Genomic DNA, 23,237 nt, shown 5'->3' on the forward strand with positions numbered 1-23,237 from the left:
ATGTTTCTCGGCTGGCCTGGGAACGCCTTGGGATTCCCCCGGAGGAGCTGGCCCAAGTGGCTGGGGAGAGGGAAGTCTGGGTCTCCCTGCTTAGGCTGCTACCCCCGCGACCCGACCCCGGATAAGCGGAAGAGGATGGATGGATGGATATCTGTAAATCACTGATCAAAGGAATCAGTGCCTCACCAACCATGAACCTCACCGCATATCACATATGAGACTGAACAATCTTCGGGGCCTTTTGAAGCCTTTTGTTCTACCAGCTCAAGGGTGTCCAACTGGTGGTTCTGGGAACGCATGTAGCTCCTCTGCCTCTCTGAAGTGGCTCACTTTCACCGAAAACTGTCTCTCATTCATAAAAAAGTAACATAAACCTGAGTTAGTTTAGGTTTAAATTGACAGTGAAAAAAGGTACTTTTGGTCCAGATTTTGTAATATATGGATAGAATTTCCTAGATAAAATGACACTAATAATACATGCATGTTAGGCTGCCTTTGGGAACTAACTTTTTAACAGAGATTAGCAAATTACATAACATTCAGCAGGTTATTCAAAAGAAAAATAGAAATAAAGACCAACATCTAAAATTCGTCTGAGTACAGTACCAGAATCACTTTTTTTTTTTTAAAGGTTTGACCCTTTGAAGACTTCAGTGATAAAAAAACAACAATCTGATGTATTTTTATGTTTGTTCATTTCAAGACAGAATGCAACTAAATGTTTTATTTATCTATAACCTACTTATTTCATGAATTTTTTCAAAAATGGGAAAAACTGAAATAACCTCATTGTTCTAAACAAGAAAGTGTCAGTTTTGTTATGAAATAAATATTGTTCTTTTGAGAAAATTGTCATAATGGAACTTAAACTGTAGTATACTGTATATACTATATATACAGTATACTACAGTTTAAGTTCCATATACTATATAGAGAGAAAATTTGTTTTTATTTAAAGAGTCAAATTGATTTTGTGGCTCTATACATATTATATTTAGTAGGAGGTGGTAATAATGGCTCCCTCTATTGTAAAGGTTGCAGACATCTAGACTAGCTGATGAAAGAGATTACAGATGTTACATGACAAATAGAGTAATAAATAGATACTCACTGGGGTGATTTCGGAAAATATTTAAAATTTGTTTTTTGTAGTTATTGCTTATATACCTAAACATTGTCTCTAGCTTATGGTACCCTCAGACTGTTTGTGCTGTTGTCATAGATCTTATTGTTCTGACTCTAACTCCATCCACTTCCCCCGCCTGCTCTCTGTGTTTCTGTGGTAAGGTGGTAGTTCCTACCCGTGTTGGACAGGTGTACGTGTACGACACAGGGAAATCAGACCAGGACGAGTATGATGTTCCACCAAGACATCAGCCTCCAGCCCAGCAGGACATATATGATGTGCCTCCCACCCGCCAGCAGTACAGCACTCAGGTCAGACATCTCTCTCTTTGTTTTTAATTACCAGACTGACTCAAAACCTAAATCTCCACTGAGAAATAACAAGTACTAGAATAATGGTTTAATTTTACGTTAAATCAGATTTTCTTCTTTAGTCTGTGAGCGTGTTCATGTGAAATGGGTTTCTATGAGTCTATTGGTGCTTATCTTTGCTCAAAAAACATTCTATCAACTAAAGTTATAAAAAAAAACTCTGCTCACTCTGAGTCTTTATTCATAAAGAACAGCAAGTTGCAGTAATGGAAAGGTAAGGATGTAAAAATCATTTTAAACCATTAGCACATGTAAAACAATCACAGAGTAATATAGCAGAAAACTGTTTTGTAATTTAGCAGGGTAATTTAATACCTACTGCTATTTAGGTCAAGGTACAAACATCTGAAATAACAACTCTAAATGTTTATTTAACCTTGGTGCTATCCTATAATGTGCAAATCACTTTATTGATCATAGCTATTAAATATTGTAATAAATCACTTTTTGTTAGCAAATGAGCAGGTGATGAGTTCAGCCTGTTACCATGCTAATCTAGCAGAGCTCAGAGAGTCTTCTTTCATGATACTGAAAGCCTGAATTTGTGCTTCATACTTTTCTGTTTTTTGTTTGGTTTTGTTTCATCAGTGATTCAGATTCACTGATGAACACATGACTTTTGCTATCTTTAAAAAACTGGATCAAATAAGTTATGCAATGTTAAAAGTGATTTAATATGTTACAAATGTTGGTTTTGACACTAGTGTGACACACACACACTACCGAGATAAATAATGTCATTATATGAACACCCATTACTGTTAAACATAAAACAAAAACATTTTAGCAGCCCTTTCCTTAAATAGGTAAACACTGTGATGACTCACAATTTGAACTGGATATAATTATTATTTAGAACATTTTGAACTTTTATATCTTTGTGATGTTCTTTCCCAGTAAGTTTGCTCTGCTCTCTAGAGTTTGGTTGTTAAGACTGAAACAAGTGACAAATAAATGATTTGCGGCCTCAGAAACTCTTTGTGTTGTTTAGGTTGGACCATTAACATTTCAGCCCTGATAAAAAGGAACAAACATCATTCAGTGAAATTTTCCTTTTGCTCTTTCCTATCCTCTCATCTTACATTTTTATCTTTCTTCATACCCGTTTTCTCAGAGGTGAGACAACTGAATAGCCAAAAAATTGCCAGGTCTCTCAGTGATCTTTTATTGAACACTCAATGATCTCTAACTTTTTCTGAGTTTTTTTTAGTGATCATTTACAGACTCATCATCAGAGAGCAATGGTTATCTGGTCTTGGAGGAGTGCTTGGTGACCCTGTAGGAGGGCATCATGTGTCAAAGCTTTATTGTTCATTTTGGATTATTTACCTTTAAGAGATATTTATTCTTCAACACTAGTCAGACTGATGGAAGAGCACTGTTAGTCTCTCAACAAATGCTCAGGGTCACTCAGAGGCAGTGGCGTGTGGTGAGGTTCATGGTTGGTGAGGCACTGAGTCCTTTAGAGTCAGATTTACAAATATGTAAACCCAAAAGGGTAGCTTATTCAATTGGCTACAGGTTATTTCATATCTCATCAGCGTTCTTCACACACACACACACACTCTCTCTCTCTGTCTCACGTAAGGTACATATTAAAGATAAGATAAGAAAAAACATTACAATTACCGTTTTGGCAGTCCAATGGAACAAAACAAAAAATTAACGGCTCGCAGCAGTGCACGTGACTGTCACTCGCCTCTGTGTAAAAGGACAGCAGCAACAAGCTCCCGTTGGCTCACGTACGCCCCCTTCAGTGCGGCAGAGTACTGCCCTGCCTCACCCTGTGCCTTTTTACTGCGGTTTTATGTCCCATCAGCAAAACTAAATATGTCACTAACAAACATTAAATGGAAATGGTTAAAGACATTAGCCAGACTGTGGAAAATCAGGGTATATAAACCATTATATTGGCGACATGCAGCGATACAGCAACAGGCACGGGCCAATTGCAGATGGACTGCGCATTCATAGGTGAGGCTCGGCTTGTTTCTGCCGCACCCGGTGTTTCACCCTTGTATTTGAACAGGAAATAAGCAATTTCAGCGATTTTGACTATAAAAATGTTCAAAAATTAGTCATACATAAAGATAAGTGGACAAATATTAATATTCATTTTATGTTATCATTTTTTTTTCTTGTCATGATGACAGGTGAGGTTCTGACTCACCTGCCTCCCCTGACCGCATGTCCCTGTTCAAAGGTCTCCATAGTTCTCCATGAAAACTGCAGAAAATTGAATTTTTGATCCCTCAACAAGTGCTCAAGGATCTCCAAAGCTTCTCCCAAAAAACTGTTTTTCAGGAGGTTTTGGTTGGTCGATCAGTGGTTGCCCAAGGGTCTCTGTCCTGTCATTTGGGGTGGCAGTGGTGCTACTTCGCTCACGTTAGTCTGCATTTCTTCTCCAATAGCCTTCGCCCCTCTCCATTCTCACATTGAACCCAATGGCGCACCACTTTACAATGGACCGAGCCTATCAGTGTCCGAGCTCACAATGGAACTCGGCCAATCACTGTGACGACATATTAGCCTATCAGTGTCCGAGCTCACAATGGAAGGCGGCCAATCGGGGTCAAGCTCTATTTGAAACCCGCCTCCCCCACAAACAAGGAAACAAGTTACAGATTTTATTTACGTTCAAAAATAACCATTGGAAGACAGTGAGAGCCGTCAAAGAAGTGGAACTTTTCATCCATCGCTCTTCCCATTAATAAAGTTTTTTAGTGTTACTGAAAGTAACGCCTTAAAAACGTTTTTATCGCTTTTTTGTGCAAATAGTGTAGTACTGTAAATTAAAACGCAGCGTTTTTTATTTACCAAAAAAGCTATCTTTTTAAAAACTTAATTTATTAACCCCTTACCACTCCACTTCAAAAAGCTCAAGAAGCCTGGAAAAGACGTACCCAAATTAAATTAGATGCTATTCTTCAGCCTTTTGTGGTTCAAACTAAAGATTAGGCTCCATGTGAAGTTAACACTTTTAATTTTTTGCCTGAGCAGTCAAAATGATTGTAACTTTAACCAATTAGTAGTTATTGAAGTGAAAACACAGAGATTTCAAGCATTTTTTTCTCTCCTAGATTTTTCTCTTTTTTTCATCAACTTACTGTACATGGAGGAAGGGTGCTGAGACCGGAAAAACCAAATGAGCTTGTAGAATGAAGTTTTATTGTCGTGGAGTTCAAATTTTAGAAAATTAGCACAAAAGAATCACTATAATTTAGATGTTTTTCTGAGGGAAAGTCCAGGTCCTCTCCAAACTGTGCCAAACTGTGCCAAATGGATATGTAACTTCAGAAAGCTCTAACTCCTACATGCTTCAACATACAGGCGTCAGTGAGGGCTCAAATGAAAGGTGATGCTGAGACGAATCCTGTTCTGCAAATGAAGTCACTCTCAATATGAATATTATACAGTACAGGATAAATANTTTACTGAAAAAATATGAAAAAGTAATTACATTGCAACAAACTACTCACAAACTACTGCCACACATAAACTATTTACAAACCATTTTACTGTTTCTACTTCAAATTCAGTGTCCAGTTACATATTTTTAGGGTGCCGCCTTTAGTTGCACAAAGCTCCGGAGCTTCGCTGACGTCACAGCTGCCACCCACTCCGAAAGCTCATTCAGCTCTTCCCGTTCTGGCTCGGAGTCACTTGCAGGCTTCAAACGACAAAAATAATAAAAAAAAAAAATTTGTTATTCATTAGTTATAAATACATTCACACACACACAAAAATGGCGGTGCTTCGTCATGTCCGCCCTGACCAAAATGTCCGACCGTCATCAGCTACATACATATGTCTAAAAAGTCGCTGTTTCTTTTCTTCACCAGCTCCAGAACTTCTTCTGTTGTGTATTTTATCTCCTTTGGTCATTTCGCCAGCTTTTATGTTGAAAAAAGTACAAAAAACAGTCTTCACCGCATTTACGCGCAGGACGCATGAAGCAGCCTCTCTATTAGACCGTTATACACAGACTGATTTGGGAGTCTTAAAAAGTTCTGAGCCCCCTCCCAGAAAAATTACGTGACCGGAATTTCATTGGCTACCGGCCTGTGGTGTCAGAACCGGCTTGGGGGCTGACTGACCGGAGCTATATGCTTGCAAATGAGGGGAGGAGACTTTCATGACTTTACGCATGGGAAATTAGAGGGGCTCTAGGGGGGCAGAGAGCAACCCAGTTGGTCAGACGAAACGTCAATCAAAAGTGGCGCCAAAACACAGCTATTTTGAAATTTAAGTTCATAAAAACAATAAATGTAGCAAAAACTATACAGATTTGAATAGAAAAGGCAGTAAAACGGCCCGTGGGCGGGCCGCTACGTGGTAAGGGGTTAAGAGCTTATTCAATTTTGTTTTCTGTTCTAGTGATGAATTTAAATAAATTTATCAAATTATTCTGTATACTATAAACTTGATACAGTATATTTTAAGGTCATCTATGGTCTTTTACTGTGAATAAATATTAGCTGCTATTGATTCTGAATTATTGGTAATAATGTAATGCATACACTAGGAATGACTTATCACTCACTTCACTCAGAAAGTACTTTAGGAAAGATACTTTAAAAAAATACTATAGTTTGAACTGTTAATTTGCTGTAAAAAATGAAAATAATCACTGGATATGATTAATGACATTAAAATATACTGTATCAAGTTTATAGTATACAGTATAATTTGATAAATTTAAATAAATTTATCACTAGAACGGTAAACAAAATTAAATAAGCTCTTCATCTATAAAGTTTTTAAAAAGATCGCTTTTTTGGCAAATAAAAAGTGTTTTAATTTACAGTATTTGCACATAAAAGCAATAAAAACATTTGTAAGACGTTACTTTCATTAACACTAAAAAACCTTTCATTAAAACATAACATGGCGACAGGTGGGATTGACCCTGGAATCCGCCGCTCTCTTCCCCCTTCTTCCCTTTCTCCTTTCTTCCCCAAGGGAATTGGGAATATGTATGAGGAACAGATCATGACCTGTGTATGCTGCATGTGTGAAGGTATGTGTGTTTGTGAAGGTACAATTTGATATGTGTAAAAGCTTTAATTTGTATGTTTGTCTTTTTCTCTGTGTTAAGGTGTATGACACTCCTCCCATGGTGGTTAAGGGGCCCTCTAGTGGTCAAGACATATATGACACCCCAGCAAGCTCAGACAGGAACCCCCAGCAGACTGTAAGGCTTTGCATTTAAAAGTTATTGTTTCATAAAACGTTTTTTAGTTGTCTTTAAGGTTGAAATCTGATGATATTTTGGATACACATGGGTGGAACTCCCTCTGCTCTTTTCTTTAGGTTTATGACTTCCCCCCATCAGTGAGTAAAGATGTTTCTGATGCCCACCCAGTCAGGGAGGAGACCTATGATGTGCCACCCCACTTTGCTAAACTGAAGTCCCAACCACCTGTCCCCTCTGGCCATTACCTGCACAATAATGTCAGCGATGATGACGACGAGCCACCTATTCCAGAGGATGTATATGATGTCCCACCCACCATCTTGACCGACAAGCATCATCTCAGAGACAGGGGCACAGTAAGCCAGCCCCCCCAGGAGATCTATGACATCCCAGCAGCTCTGCGTTCTGGAGAGATCCCTGTTCAAGATGTTTACGACTTCCCACGGGAACGGGAGGACAGAGGAGGAGAGAGGGGAGACCAGTATATCTACGATGTCCCCCCACAGGTAGGACAGTTAAAGGGCTGTTTCCACATTTGCAGTAAAACGTGCTTGTTAAATAAAATTTAGAACAGAGATATTCAATTTATATTTGTGCATATATGACAGAAAATGTCTTTTTTAGTCACCATTTGTGTTGATCAGTCAGCCTGGTTCCAGTTGTTCCTCTGCTTATTGATAAGGACTAATCAGACTTTTTACCTGCTCAGAACAGATATTACTGTGTGTGAGTCTGTAATGTGATTTCTCTGAGTCTGCTCAACTAGTCCACCTGCTGGTATTTAAGCCAGTAGCCAGTATCTCACTGGGCTATGACTATTGGAGACTAGTTGGTGAGAAAATAGTCGATTCTTTGTTGCAGTCTCACTGAATTTTGAGTTACGACTAAGGAAACAGCGAGCTGTGCGTTTGCATTTTGCATAATCAGTTTTTGAAAAACACAACCTATTTTCATGTGCACAGTATGTAAAAGCATGACAGCTTAGTGGTGAGCACTGTCACCTCATAGCAACTTTCTGTGTGGAGTTTGCATGTTCTCGTCATGTTTGTGTGGGTTTTCTCAGAGCACTGTGGTTTCTTCCCACAGTCTAAAAACATGCATATTAGGCTGCTTTCAGGCCCAGGCCTTCCTTTAAAAAGAGAGCTGAGATCTCAACGGGACTTGCCTGGTTAACTAAAGGATCATAATAAAATGATTGTATTCAAGACCATGTACATTATTCTATTATCCACCTTGGCTTGATTTGTACCCATCTTGGTAGATTTGGAAAATTTTTTAGATAATTATTTTATCACTGGTGTAGATTTTGGACCTGGACATTTGAGGCTGTAGCTGCTGATGTTTTTCTGTCGGGGGAAGAGCTCCCTGGCAGGTGTCAAAATTATTCAGCTCAGTTCAGTTTATTTTTATAGCACCAGTTCATAACAAAAGTCATCTCAGGGTACTCTACAAAAACATTCACATACATCATAAAAAAAAAACAATTAATAAAAGTTTTCTATCTAAGGAACCCAGCAGACTGTGTTGAATCTTTATTGCATCACAGTCTCTCATCCTGAGCAGCACATAGGCAACAGTGGAAAGGAACAACTCCCATATAACAGGAAAAAACTTCCAGCAGAACCGGGCTCAGGATGAGTGGCCATCTTCTTCAGCTGGCTGGGGTTAGAGACAACAGGACACAGACAAACAAAGACAGACTGTTTTAGGTGTAGTTTCTATGGGAAGAATAACACATGGTAATGATAGCAATAATTACAAATACAAACATGGAAAGTAGAGCAAGTAAAGATAACAGCAGAGTCAGGAAATGTAGTTAAAATTGTCCTCCAGCAGTCTAAGCCTATAGCGGCAGAACTAAGGGATAGCTCAGAAAACCCAAGCCAACCGTAGCTATAGGATCTATCAAAAACGAAAGATTTTAGCCTATTCTTAGGCTTTTTTGTATGTAAGCAGGCTATCTCTCCAGGTTAAACATAATTCTTCCAAGTTAGTGGAGCACCATTTTCTTTCCAACTTTCTAGATTCTTGTTTTAAAGTATGTAACCCTGAATTAAACCAAGGCGCCAACTTCCTCTGACTGATCATTTTCTTTTTCAGAGAAGCAGTTTTATCAAAAGATGTTTGCATTGAAGTTGTAATATTATCAACAAGATAAACAATTTAGGAGAAAGTAAAAGTCTAAGTTGCTGCATTGTTCTGTGAGACAGAGGAGAATAATAATGGAAGAGATTACAGCGTTCTCAGATAAACATCTACTATAATGAAATTTCCTCTCAGTGGCTGTGTAGTCAGCCAATAAACTCAAAGGTTATTAAAAAATGGTCAGACAGAACAGGTTTGTGAAGATAAATTATTAAGTGCTTACTCTCTATGCCATATGTCAAAACCAGATCAGGAGATTCAGAGAATGAATACAGTTGAAACCAGATCTTTACATACACTGTATAAAAATACTTATTATAGGCACTGTAACTCGGTCAATTTCCAGATATTGAGCTAATATTTGATGTGGTTATAGCTTAACATCATCCTCAACACATACTTTAAAAGTTAACACAGCTTATAAGATCTCACATTATTTCATGGTATCACCCATAAGGTCATTTACAAAATTGTTAGAACCATCATTTCTCAACATCAGATGACCTTAGTCTAAAACTAAGGTGGCAGGTGATATGTATGCCTTCAAGTAATGCTAGACATTTAAATCTGCAAAGTTCCTTTGTAAAAAATAAAGTAATCTGTGATCATTTTCTAGTTTTATTGATGAAATTGAGACAGATTGTGAACCAGATGATATTATTATTGTTTGGTTTACAGGTTGTCCGTGACGCCCAGTCAACCAGTGAGGAACTGACCGTTTCTTATAAGCGCCTGTCTGCTTCAAGCACAGGAAGCTCACGAAGCAATCACTCTACTTCATCGTTGGACATGGTCCCTGTCCGCGATACCCCCTCATTTCCTGTTCCTGGCCCCAGTTCTGGGAAACCCCTGATCTTGGACCTTGATCAGGCCATGGAGCGTCTGTCTCACCTTCAACAGGCTGTTGAGTCCAGCGTTTCCTTCATGATGTCCTTTATCACAGGAAACTGGAGGAGCCCCGCTCAGCTTGAGGGGAACCTTCCTGCCATTCATCAGGCTGCTGACCTTGTGCGTGCCACTGTGCGAGACTTCCTAGAGTTTGCACGAGGCGCTGTTGCAAACGCTGCCCAGGCCACTGACCGCTTACTGCAGACTAAACTGGGCCGTCAGGTGGGAAAGATGGAGGAGGTCTTCCAGAGTTTGATCAGGCACAGTCAGAGCTTAGACAGTCTGTCATGGTCTCACACAGCACTCTCAACTCCAACACCAGGAGGGGATGACTTAGATCGACTGATCCTGACAGCGAGAGGCATCCCTGATGACGCCAAGCAGCTGGCCTCTTTTCTCCACGGCAATGCCTCACTACTGTTTAACAGAATAAGCCGGCAACAGCAGCAGCAGCTGCCTCTCCCTCCAATCCCAGGGGAAATGACAGGATCAGGAAGTGGAACCTACCAGGGAGGGGAGAAAGTCCACATTCAGTCACGACCCCTCCCCTCTCCACCAAAGTTTACAGCTGCAGAGGAGGAGGAAGGCGTGGAGAGGCCATACGAGGCCACAGAGGAAGGCTGGATGGAGGACTATGACTACGTCCATTTACAGGTACACACACACACGCACACAAGATTGTCCGTGTGTCCTGCTGTCATTCAGAGTTAACTTTAACCTCTGGCAAAAACAATGGAATCACCAATCTTGATGGATGTTCTTGCAAGTGTTTATTTTTGTATTAAAAAATAGATGTTACAAAACTATAATTTTTCAAAGTTCCAACCTTCTGACTTAAAAAAACGTCCTTCACATATGAACAGTGGTCCCTCCTTTGTTTGTTAGCTGATTCAGATCAACTCTAAAGCAGAAATGAGTCTGAGGCCACGTTTGAGTCACAGGTAGTTTATTAACCAATGAAAGGGATATTAGGTCCATTCCACAACTGGAATGCTGACTTTCCAAAATTATCATTTTCCATGTAAAGAGAGTGCCGTTCTAGAAATGTTTTCATTCACCAGTCCCTCCAGGATTTTGCAGGCATTTTTTGTGATTGTTGTGGGCTAAAACGCCTAATTTTCCTGAAAGTTGCGACAAAAAGTTGCAATTTTTTTTTTTACTAAAATCAATAAAAAAAACATAACTTTTAATATATAAACCAAAAAAACTTACTAGTTTTGTAAGATAATTACCAACAATCATTGACATTCTCAAAAGGTGCTTTATTTGAGAACATTGATAGCTTATAAACTGACATTCATGACCATTTCTGGATTGTCCCTCGTCTGCAGCTCTCTTCACATGTTTTGCAGACACAAAGTGTTTGTCGATGGATGACTTGCGTTTATGTTCGATGATTACACTGCAGGACGTGTAAAACAGCTTCCCCCCACTCTTGTGCAGCTGGGGAGGAAACTGGTTTGCGACAGCAGTGTAGTTAGTTTTAAGTTGGATGTTGGATATTCGTGCTCCGTGGAGTTAGCAGCGTCTAGCTCACGGCTGACCCGAAACAGGAACGCTAATGTCAGCCAGCCGTTCTCTGCCGGCCCCTTCTCTCACGTGCAGTGGTTCACTTAGGGATGGCTGGCTGACATTAGCTAGTGAATCACACTGTATTTATTTGGGTTGCTGTAGTCAAACTGAATACAGCAACCGAAACTCTGTAGTAACAATGCCAGGCCTGTATGTGTCGCTGTAACGAAAGCACACCAGAAAGAGGAAAGAGTACATGAAGCATACGCTTTGAACTGTAAACTCAAGAACTAAAACATGAAGAATAAAAGTGCAAAAACCAAATACTTTTTTTGGACTGATCACAAAGTAAAGTGTCTACATTGTGTCATATGATTAGGAGTTGTGTCAGTCCAAATACATGAACATAACGAAGGATTTCAGGCAGAGTATCCAGAAAAATTGCTGTGTAAATTGTTCATCAGTCTTATCTGTTTATTGAAGAAATACAGCATACAACAGTTCTGCTGTAGTTGATCAACTGGCATATGTAGCACAAACCGAAGCAAGTAATCTGGCATACTTAGGGTTGTAGGTGGGTCTATGACATTTGTTTTCAAAAAGTTGTGTTTACATTGTCCACATGCAAACGCAACAATGTTCAAAGATTTTCCTATTCTGGAACCTGGTTTTGAAAAATTATGGGCTCATAAATTTCCATTTCCGTGTGGAAATCTAAAATCTATTTTTTTTCCCGTGTGGATGTGAACCTTAGTCTGTTTTTGTTTTTCTCATGTGGTTTTGTTAAATGGTAAATGGCTTGCACTTACATAGCGCTTTATCTAGTCCAAGGACCCGAAAGCGCTTTACACTACAATCATTCACCCATTCATCCACACACTGATGGTGGTAAGCTACATTGTAGCCACAGCCGCCCTGGGGCGGGCTGACAGAAGTGAGGTGCCACCGGCACCACCGAACCCTCTGACCACCACCAGTAGGCACGGCGGGTGAAGTGTCTTGCCCAAGGACACTAAGGCTGAGACAGCCGGAGCAGGGGCTCGAACCAGCAACCCTCCGATCACAAGACAAACCCCTACCTCCTGAGCCACTGCCGCACACATGGAAAGAGGAAAACGACATAATTCCAGTGCGACCAGTGTTTATTCGTTCTGTAACACAAAACAGAGCTTCAGATAGATGGCAGTACACAATACATTCCTGACTCTCACCGCTCATACACTGCTTCTGCTGTAAAATGGCTATATCAGCATTCAACTATCAATAACATATTAATAATGTGCGACAAACAGAATATATTCGAACATTAATAAATACATTGTCTTCTCTGAAAGTAAAACACTGTTTAAAGGCACAATTTTCCACCTCGAAAGACAACAATATATCATCACAGTCGATGACGGAACCACACAACGTAGAGGAGCAGCAACTTAGCTTCCCCAGCTAATTATCACCGATAATATGGTCACCTTTTTGGAAATTCAAAAGGCCAACCTGACACTATCATACATCACTGAACATATTATAAACAATATATGTGTTTAACCTCACCTGTAACACAAAACAGAGCTTCAGATAGACGGCAGTACACAATACATTCATCATTCTCACCGCTCATTGACTGCTTCTGTTGTAAAATGCCTAGGAGCGTCAGTCAGTCACTAAACCACGACTGCCATCTATTGGCAGAAATAAGTATTGACCCCTTTTTGTGCCTGAAGCAGGTGAGGCTTGAAAAATTCAGTGCCTAACCAAAAACTGAGATTTATCCATCCATCCATTTTCTTTACCCGCTTCTCCATTCTGGGTCGCGGGGAGCTGGTGCCTATCCCCAGCAGTCACTGTGCGAGAGGCGGGGGACACCCTGGACAGGTCGCAAGTCCATCGCAGGGCCACATATAGACAAACAACCATTCACACCTATGGACAATTTTAGAGTCATCAATTAACCTAACATGCATGTTTTTGGTCTGTGGGAATGAAACCGGAGTACCCGGAGTAAACCCATGTGTGCACAGGGAGAACACGCAAACTCCACCCAGAATGGCCCCAGGCCGGGAAGTGATCCTGCAACCTTCTTGTTGGGAGGCACTGTGCCACCCCTGAGAATTATCCAACATACACAAACAGATTAATAAAATGAATAAGATTAATAGCATATTGAAACTTAAGGGTGCCACATTTTAAGCATCCTGGTGTGAGAAGCACCCAACACTACGCAGAGAAACAGGAAATAGGTCTTAATCTCTTTAAGCTATATCTAATTAATGTTAACTCACACTGTCCTCTACAGTAAAAAATATTCTTACTGTGGTCAGATTAAAAATTAGCTTTAAGTCCCCATGTTGTGTTGGAAGTTTGAAAATTTAATTTTAAGAAAATATCAAGTATGGCAATCCATGTCTGGAAGCCACAGTCAGCCTCTCTGTCAAACTTACACAGTCTTCATGTCATGTAATCATTGCAACCAAATCAGTCCTGTCTGTTTGTGCTATTGGTAAGCCTGAGAAAGAAACAGCTTCTCTCTGTTTCCAGCAGAGGGAGACAGACTCAGACTGCTGAGTGGAAGTGAGTGTTGGTCAGTGTAACAACTCTGTGTTGTTCTGTTAGGGTAAAGAAGAGTTTGAGAAGAACCAAAGAGAACTGCTGGAGAAAGGCAACATCATCAGACACAACAAGACACAACTGGAGCAGCAGCAGGTACCTGTGTTTTGTGTGTGTGTTTGACTACCTTTCCACTTTCTGTATTTTGTCATGTTGAACTAGGAAAGTGAGCACAGAAGGGAAACTGGATTAGTTGATTTTTTTTCAGTCCACAAGAAGAATGTTGCTGTTACATTTGCCATTTTAGATCTAGGAGATGTGGGGGGTGTAACAATATGATGAGATAAAAACAACTTGATTTAAAAATGTATACAGTTCATGATTTTAAATAAAAACTTAGCCAAAAGCCTGAAAAGTTCATTATTAAAAGGTTAGTTTAGTCAATAAACATAAACGAGACAAGGCTCAAAACCTCACCCAAAAGGAGAAACCAGCACCAAGCTATTTTTTTAGCTTAAACATTTAAACACCATGCTTCAGTTTGTAAAAAAGAGAGACAATGACCAAAACTTAACAATAGAGAGAGCATCTATACCACCAACACAGTCCACAGACTGCGAAATGGGTGACTGGCAGAACGAACAGGTTCTCTCCAGGTTTTCTGCTCTTCTCCTGATGAGCCGAGTGGAGTCAACTGACCTGAATTACAGCACAGAGGTGCGTAAAAAAAATGACCAGAGTAAAACTACTTTAGTCATTGAAGTAGAAATGTGCCTTAATACTGTATGTGGTACATGCTGTAGTGCATGTTTACTTTGAGTATGGTTGCTCTCTTTCTGTGCTGCAGCACCTCTGTTCCCACTTTAGGAACTAGGGCTAAAACAGATTACCAGGGTTGAAATTTACTCCAGAAAACAGTCCTGGTAGGGAGGCTGTAGCTTTAAAATTACCTGGAACGTTCAGGGTTGTTGGGAAGCATTAAGGTAGTATCCCACCTGGTTGTTTGGGACTATTTGGAGACACAAAAATTGTGAGAAAAACATTTTTTTTTTTCCTTTGGAGTTCCATTAAACAACATGTTTGCGCCAACTCCCAGCAAATTTTAGACTATAATTACCTGGAAATTTGTATACCAAAAAAATCAACAATAAAAAAACAAAACAAAACAAAAACACAGCTCTAGTGATCTAAAATTATAGAAACTTAGGAAACCTTTTTTTAATGTAATAAAAACAATGGAATAAAGCATCTGTCCCTGTTTACCATTTAAATCATCTGCCTGGACTGAAACCCCAAATCTCTCCTTTAATTGACCTTCATTTAGAGACACAAGCATATCATATTTTCCACACTATAGGACACACTGGATTATAAGACACACTGTCAATAAATGATCCATTTTCAAATTTCTGTCATATATAAAGCACACCAGATAATAAGGTGCATCATCATGCACCTCCCAATTATTGTAACTTCGCTCTCCATTCAAAATGGATGGTTTCAGTGCTCTAGCGGTGCTGGTTCGCCTGTATCAGCATTTATATGATCCCTCTATGGGATATCACAAAGATAATCAAACGGTTCAAAACTCATGGAAGAGTACTGCATCAATGTTAGTGTCAAGTATAAACGCCTCCACCACTCGCTCAGGTTTGTGCGCCGTGCATGGTGCCCTGCGCGACTGTAACTGAGCCTTAACGCTGCGGGTGGTGTGGCATTGTAGTTTACCAAAGTCATACTAAAACATTACGACTTCTTATATATAAGGTGCTCCGGATTATAAGGCGCACTGTTGTTTTTTGATAAAATTGAAGGCTTTTAAGTGTGCCTTATAGTCCAGAAAACACAGTAAATTCAAACGTTTTTGGGGGGTTTTCCTGCCTGGCAAAATGACACAAAGAATGTTTTAGGCACAACACCCCAATTATTTTCTCTTTTACTCCAGTAGTTTAAGACTATTTCTGTTCTGTGTAATAGTTATTACTTTATCAGCCGTGAGTCAGTCTTAGAGCACACATTTTGGAGAAATAGGTAAAAGTATTTGTCCAGGCTGCGCTAATAGCTAGCCAAATATGGGGCTTTTTTTTTACTTTGAGCTCTAAGACTGATGTCATGGCTGATAAGGTTCTAACTATTAGACAGATCTTCAAAGATGACTTGATTATTCTTTTTTAAGATAACTGAAAACTGCAGTAGGGATGATTTGGCTCTGACACAAATTTCTGTAGGAAATGACATCACACCAACAATCACAGCACTTTCAGAAGCTTAAACAGGCACAACTACAATTCAAGGAACCAAAAACAGCACATGATTACATCTCGTTAGGGTCAGATACTTGAATCCTGAAAAAGATACAGAAAATAGATAGATGAATGAATCAATGCAGAATCAAACATTTAATTAACAAGTTATAATGAACAAATATTAATTCTCCTGCTTTGTTTGTTTTTAAGATTAAACAGTTTGAATGGCTTGAGCAGGAAGTCAGCCGGCCAATCAGCAATGACCTGACAGGGTGGGCCCCCTCCCCACATCATCCTCTGGCCAAACAGTCATCCAAAAACAGCCCTGGAGATCCCTCTTCCTCCAAGCTGTGTCACGGGGACCGTCAACTCCTCCTCTTCTACCAGGAGCAGTGTGAGCAGAACATCACCACTGTAAACAACGCCATTGATGCCTTCTTCACCGCCGTCAACTCTAACCAGCCACCAAAGATTTTTGTGGCTCACAGCAAATTTGTCATCCTCAGTGCACACAAGCTGGTGTTCATAGGTGACACGTTATCACGACAGGCCAAGTGTCCCGAGGTGAGGGCCCGGGTGGCCCAGAGCAGCAACACCCTGTGTGAGAAACTCAAAGACATTGTGATCAGTACCAAGACGGCAGCGCTGCAGTATCCTTCCCCCGGAGCAGCCAGAGAGATGACGGAGAGGGTGAGAGAGCTGGCAGGGTGCACGCAGCAGTTCAGAATGGTGCTGGGACAGCTTCTGCTCATGTAGGGGGGGGGAGCATGGCCCAAACAGTGACACAGACTGCAATCTCCCACAAACAGGAGGGAGTGAACAGTGTGCACCCCAGCAGGACAGGGGAGGGGAACTGGTGTGAGGTTGGACAACATGCAGGGCTCAGCACAGTGATACTTTCCATCTCTTATCCTCCTGACATGTAGCATGAAGGTCTGAGGTAGCCCGTATCCTGGTGGTCACGGACCCTGTCTGGGATCAGGGCCGACAGCATCACATCTAATCTCTGTCTGTGTATTTAACACTGGGATCATTCCTCTCTCTCTTCCCTCCTTCCTCAGTGTGTGTTCCTCCTGACAAAAAACAAAACAAACAAAAAAAAAACCATCATATCCGAGGTGGGCGTGGCTATTATATCTGAAGTGGGCAGTGCCAATGGCTGTAAAGTAATCACTGTAAATATTTAAGTTACCTGTTCAGCGAGATAAACAGAAAAATAAATAAATTCCACTATATAAATCAAATGAAATAGTTCCCTTTTTTGAAGAAAGAAAATATGAAAACATAAGTGTAGTTTTTAGAAAATATCAATAATTATTAATATTCTGTATAAATATGGCTCTGATCCTTGTGTCCTTCTTGTTATGGATGTCTAAACTCCACATGGTATGTATAACTATGTTGTAGTAAGTTTGAAGTCCTCTTCCTCAGTGACAAACATGTTCAAACATCAGCTGTATGCCTCGGTGAAAAAAATGACTGAACAGTGACTCCACCGAGGCAACCCTTCTGCCAAAAATGTCCCCAAACTGTATCATTGCAGGAGCAGTTAAACATCTGATTTGAGCCATTTCAGATGCTTTTTTAAAGCTGTACCTATGTTGTTTTGTAAGAGGCACGTATTTGAAAAAGTGTTAAAATACATCAAATGCCATTAAATCTGTATTTTGTTTTTATTTCACGTTGTCATATTAAGTGTCCTTTTTTCTACCACCACATGAAAATATGTGTTGTAGAAAGTGTCCCCTTATAGCAATAGCAAGTAGCCAACAGATAAAACACAACAACCCTGATGAAAACCAGGTTTGGTTGCAACACATTGGTCAAACTTTTTAACATTTTTGTAATGTAAAAAAAAAGCATTTTAAATATTTTTTCCACAAACTCTATAGAGTACCTTTAATTTGTTTTGTGTTGGCCACTTGCTTTTTTGCAAGTTCATACCGCTTTTTTATTTGAAGCAAGAACCCTTGTTTGCAATCAACAAAAGTTTGTATCTGAAGCATAAAAATATGTGTGACTTATACAAGGACCCAGCAATACCTCCCAATCATTTTTTAAATTTTAGTATCATTTAGCCCAATTCCATTTATTTATATAGCACCAACTAACAACAAAAGTCAGCTCGACAAAAATCTATCCATCCAGTTTCTTTACCCGCTTCTCCATTCTGGATCAAGAGGAGCTGGTGCCTATTTCCAGCAGTCACTGTGTGAGAGGTGGAACACCCTGGACACGTCGCAAGTCCATCGCAACTCAACAAAAATTACAAGTCCAAATTTAGTTCAAAGCAAATCCAGATTCAAATCTAATTACAGCCAATTCGACCCAGGTATAATACAATCCAATTACATATAGGACATTATTATCCATTTTCTATATCTTATCTATGGTAGGGTCGCAGGGGGAACAGTTCCAGTAGGAAAATTGACTTTCCCTCTCCCCAGCAACACTGTCTAGCTCCTCCTGGGTGATTCCAGGGTGAGAGAGAGTCCTTGAGTGTGCCAACTCCTTATGCATAAACTAGCGCTAGGGAAGTGGATGTCACATCTCTGGTGAGAAAGGAACCAGATCTTGTGCATGAGGCTGAGCAATATATATAGTTGGGCTCACCTCTACACAGAGCTTGGGCTCTGAAACTTAACTCCTAAAGAGGAATGTGGCTTTTTCCTACTCTGGAATTGCCAAGAGAGAATGGCTTTGGGCAGGTGTGGACTCACAAGCCCATGGCTGAGCGCCTTGGTGTTGGAGTTCTTCTCTGTGAACAGGGTGGTTAACTTTCTGCAGCTTCAAACAGCAAGAGGGAAGGTTTTAATTGTGCTTATGCTTATCCACCTTTTTACTAACTGGCATTATGAAATGCCAACACTCAGCACATTTCAACTCACTGTACTTGACCCACTCACTGCACATGTTAAGTCAAAGTTTTTGAAGGTTCTTATCAGCACATTTTTTCATTTGTATTTTTTTCTTACATTTAACAGTAAAATGTTATCCTAACAGTTAGAAAAAGCAACTTGAATTCTATTCTGAAGGTAAAAACATTTTGCTTCCCATCCGGGAAAACTGGAAAATGCGGCATTCCAATTTTAGACTGCATGAAATTGGACCTTACACCACTGGGTGTAACATGTCCTCACAAGCACAGAAAGAAAGCAAAGGCAAGAGAAAAACTTTTAAAAAGCTCTCCAAACCTGTCCTAACTGGGCAAGCCAGCCAGGAAATCTATATAACTCTATCCTTTTAAGCCTAACAGGACTCTCAGACAGAGAGCATGTAAGCATAAGGCATCTAAACAAACTGAGCGGTGTGGTGTCTGCAGTTCAGTGCAGCGAGGAATTTTCAGACCTCTATATTGGAGGAACTATACAGCCTCTCCACAGATGCGTGGCTCAACACAGGAGAGCACCTCTTCAGGACAGGACTCAGCTGTTCACCTACACCTTAAGGATAAGGGACACTTCTGATGAAAACACTGTTCATTTTCAAGACAGAGAAGACAGATGGTTTGAGAGGGAGTTGAAGGAAGTCATTTACATAAAAAAGACTTAGGAGGAGACAGAGGAGGAGGTTTCAGATTTCAGAGTTCTAAGCCCCATCCACACAAGAATGCTGCTTTTTCAAAAAGAAAATCCCTCAGAAACATGGTAATATTTTAGGAAATGTTTTCATTCGCATGGAAACACAGAAAACTACCCAAAATGCTGTAGTAACTATACTAGGCCTGTATGTGGCGCTGTAACATTGCTACAAAAATACACTAGAAACAGTAAAGAGGAGGAGACACTCCTTACTAAACATAAGAACAAAGAGATGAGGATGTCAAATACAAATACCATGATTCCAGAGTAAAAAAGGATTTTCTCACTCTGGAAACCCATTTTTAAAAATACTATTAAGAGGCTCCTAAAATATTGTTTCTGTGTGAATGAAAGGATGAAATTCATCCATCCATTTATTTTCTTTACCCACTTCTCCATTCTGGGTCCCAGGGAGCTGGTGCCTATCTTCAGCAGTCACTGTGTGAGAGGCAGTGGACACGCTGGACAGGTCACAAGTCCATTGCAGGGCCACATAAAGACAAATGAGACAACCATTTACACTCTCCCTCACACCTAAAGACAATTTAAGAATTACCAATTAACCTACCATGAATGTAAACTCCAACCAGAAAGGCCCCAGGCTGGGATGCGATCCTGCAAACTTCTTGCTGGAAGGTGACAGCTCCAACCACTGCACCGCTGTGCCACCCAAGGATAAAATTACATTTTAAAAAAAATCTTTGCTTATTTACAAAACACTGTTCCCGTGTGGACGAGGCCAAAAATGTATAACATAGGATTAAGCATGATACCCAGTCATTTTCCCTCAAATTCACATTTTCATGCATGTGACTAAAGCCAGTTGGAATTGTTTGGGCATCTGGTAAGGATACCCTCCTGTCCAAATGATAGGAGACCCCTGGGAAGACCCAGGACATGCTGGAGAGGCTATGTCTTTTGGTTGGCCTGGGAATGCCTTAAAATCCTCCTGGAAAAGCTACAACCCCTGGCAAAAACTATGGAGTCCCCACTCTTGCAGGATGTTCTTTCAATTGTTTGTTTAACTTTGTATTTGTTTGTTGTTTATTTGTTTAAAATATACAGAGACGGTGCACAGACATACCACAAAACTATAATTTAACTATAATCCAACCTTCTGGCATTAGGAAATAAAAAAAAAGAAAAAAAATGATGTAGTTAGTCACAATTACCTTTTTATAAATAGAGGAAAGAATATGGAATCATGAGAAAAACACACAGAGCCATTAGTACTTTGTTGCATGATCTCTGATTTTTATAATAGCTTGAATCCTCCAAGGCAAGGACCTAACGAATGACAAACAGTGTTCTTCATCAGTTTGGCTCCCTCTGTCTCTTTTTGCTGTTACCACATGCTCTGTGTAGAGAGTATGTGGTTGTTTCAGGTGAACCCATTTCAATTTAGTTTCTGTATTTCTGAAGCGCTAGAGCTATTTTGACACCTGTATGGTGCTATTTTTTGTATGAGAGAATACATCTGAGGCTACAGCCATGAATGTCCAGGTCAAAAAGTCACACCAGTGTTAAATAAATATTTTTTATCTTCATTTCTAAAGTGTACTACAGTAGATTAAACCATAAACCATTCATTGGTTCCCAGTTTGTTTTAGAATTGATTTTAAAGTTTTATTGATGATCTATAAGGCCCTGAATGGGCAGGCTCCTGTACATCTGTCTGACCTCCTGCAGCCTTATGTGTCCTCTAGATCCCTCAGATCTAATAATAATTTATGTTTAGTTGTACCAAGGTCCAGGCTGGTCCACAGAGGTGATCAGGCCTTTTCAGCTGTCGCTCCTAAACTGTGGAACCAGCTGCCCTTCCAGATCAGAAAGGCTTCAACTTTTGGTGCTTTTTAAGTCTCATCTAAAAACACATTTGTACTAATTGGCTTTTAGTACAGCATGAAAGCTAACATTTTAACATTATTTTAATGTTTTATTCTTTGCAGAATTTATTTTAAGTATTTTACCACTTCTTTAAATAGTTTAAAAAAATAGTTTTTATGGTCTCTTGTGGTTTGTTGTTATTTTCTCTTTATTTTATGTACAGCCCTTAGCCCTACAACATGTGCTATATTAATAAATTGGGTTTGATTGTAAGGATTTTGACAAAACTCTCAGAAACTAATACTCGATGTGTATCTAAAACTGATTGACATTTACAGTCAACCTATTTATGATGGTTGCAACAGCTAATCTACCTTTGCCAACACAAAAATGTCTATAAAATGCCTAAATTTATGGATAATTAAGTAAAGTTTATGTGGTAGTAGCTGAGAATCATCCTCAGAACGTACTCCAAGCATTAACATCTCACAAGACATAGCTGTGATGGCCATTATGAATTAAAACTCTGTCATGAAAAGTGGTGGATGAAATTTCTTCAAGGAATACTAGGCCTTTAATGTGAATTGTTTTACACAGATGTTTGTTGACATGATAAGTTGTATCTGTGGCTGTCACATTAGTTCTCACCGCATCCAGGGGAGCATTAAAACCAAAACAACTCTTCCATTTTAGATTAAAAGACAAACACACTGATTTTACTGCAAGTAACTTCAAAATATTTTTTTTATTTTGACCTTTCTGATTAAAAACACAATTAAAGTCTGAGTCTATCTGGATTTCTGTAGCTGGAGAGTGTTTTTCTTTTTGAACTACCAAACAAGTTTTAAATCATTTTATTTCAAACTGGTCTGAGAGAAAGAAAGAGATGAACACAGAATCCATCAGTGGTTTTATGATCACATCATCTTCCAGCTGGCCTAGTGTGCCGGTTACTTCTACCAGGGAATCGTGTTGCCCTCCCAGTCCAGCAGCGTCCCAGTATGTTTCCTACTAAGTGTTGACATCACACCCAGCATGCCAACAACACTGTCCTCAGGGGTGAGTGGAGCCTTCATATGAGAACAAACACAAAATTTTTCAAAACCACTTTGTCTTTAAAACTCACTATCTATAAAACTTCACAGCAGTGATCACCAATTGTCAACCTGTCTGTGTTTGGCACTTCTGTCCCATAGGGGGTGGAGGTTGGAGACTACATCTGTATAATATCTAGACCTCTGACTAGAAACACAAAAGTGGAATCAGGAACAGGACCAACCTTCACTGTCAACTGGTCCCAGTACAAGTTTAAAGTCCTGCCACCTCCAAGTAAATGAAGCGGAATGTCCCCTTTTTAACATAAAAAATACACCACAGATAATTTTTGTCAGGTGTTGACTCTTGTGGATTCATATAGTTCTTACATTGCTGCTATATGTTCAAATATTAATTTTTATACAATTAGATTTAATTGGTTAAATCATACTTAAAAGAAAAGTCATGCGATTCCATGAATGTGTGCAGGGAAGTCGCGGGACTTAAAGCTTTGCTGCTGCCACTGTTGGCTGATTTTTATCTTGAAATGCGCTGTATAAATAAGTTATTTACTTAGTACTTTACCTTTCTTTAGCTAATAAACCACTGTAAATATTCCATGCCCTCACCATCTCTCCTCCCATGTCAGTGCGGACCAAGCCGGGGTGGATGGCCATCACCAGAATGTTGTGACTCTTGAAGTCCTCAGCCTGACAGCGAGTCAGCATGTTCAGTGCTGCCTGGTGACAGCACAAAGGGCAGATC

At 39.8% G+C, this 23,237-nt stretch overlaps 2 protein-coding genes across 4 annotated transcripts in view; one reads left to right on the forward strand and one right to left on the reverse strand.

Moving 5' to 3' along the window:
* The window catches only part of bcar1 (BCAR1 scaffold protein, Cas family member), an 89,655-nt gene extending 71,948 nt beyond the window's left edge, over positions 1–17,707 (forward strand). For all 3 annotated transcript variants that reach the window (XM_017433909.3, XM_017433907.3, XM_017433908.3), the window contains 6 exons: positions 1,288–1,437; positions 6,596–6,691; positions 6,811–7,200; positions 9,518–10,381; positions 13,850–13,939; positions 16,240–17,707. In XM_017433909.3, coding sequence (XP_017289398.1) covers positions 1,288–1,437; positions 6,596–6,691; positions 6,811–7,200; positions 9,518–10,381; positions 13,850–13,939; positions 16,240–16,785 — 2,136 coding nt within the window. In that variant the 3' untranslated portion in view covers positions 16,786–17,707. The remainder of the gene's footprint in view (positions 1–1,287; positions 1,438–6,595; positions 6,692–6,810; positions 7,201–9,517; positions 10,382–13,849; positions 13,940–16,239) is intronic.
* A 4,130-nt stretch (positions 17,708–21,837) lies between these two features.
* The window catches only part of LOC108246388 (uncharacterized oxidoreductase C663.06c-like), a 13,697-nt gene continuing 12,297 nt past the window's right edge, over positions 21,838–23,237 (reverse strand). Inside the window, exons 3-4 of the mRNA XM_037978260.1 lie at positions 23,102–23,212; positions 21,838–22,507 (exon numbers count right to left, since the gene is read on the reverse strand). Coding sequence (XP_037834188.1) covers positions 22,394–22,507; positions 23,102–23,212 — 225 coding nt within the window. The 3' untranslated portion in view covers positions 21,838–22,393. The remainder of the gene's footprint in view (positions 22,508–23,101; positions 23,213–23,237) is intronic.

Source organism: Kryptolebias marmoratus, linkage group LG11, assembly GCF_001649575.2.
Source record: "Kryptolebias marmoratus isolate JLee-2015 linkage group LG11, ASM164957v2, whole genome shotgun sequence".
Lineage (NCBI taxonomy): Eukaryota > Metazoa > Chordata > Actinopteri > Cyprinodontiformes > Rivulidae > Kryptolebias > Kryptolebias marmoratus.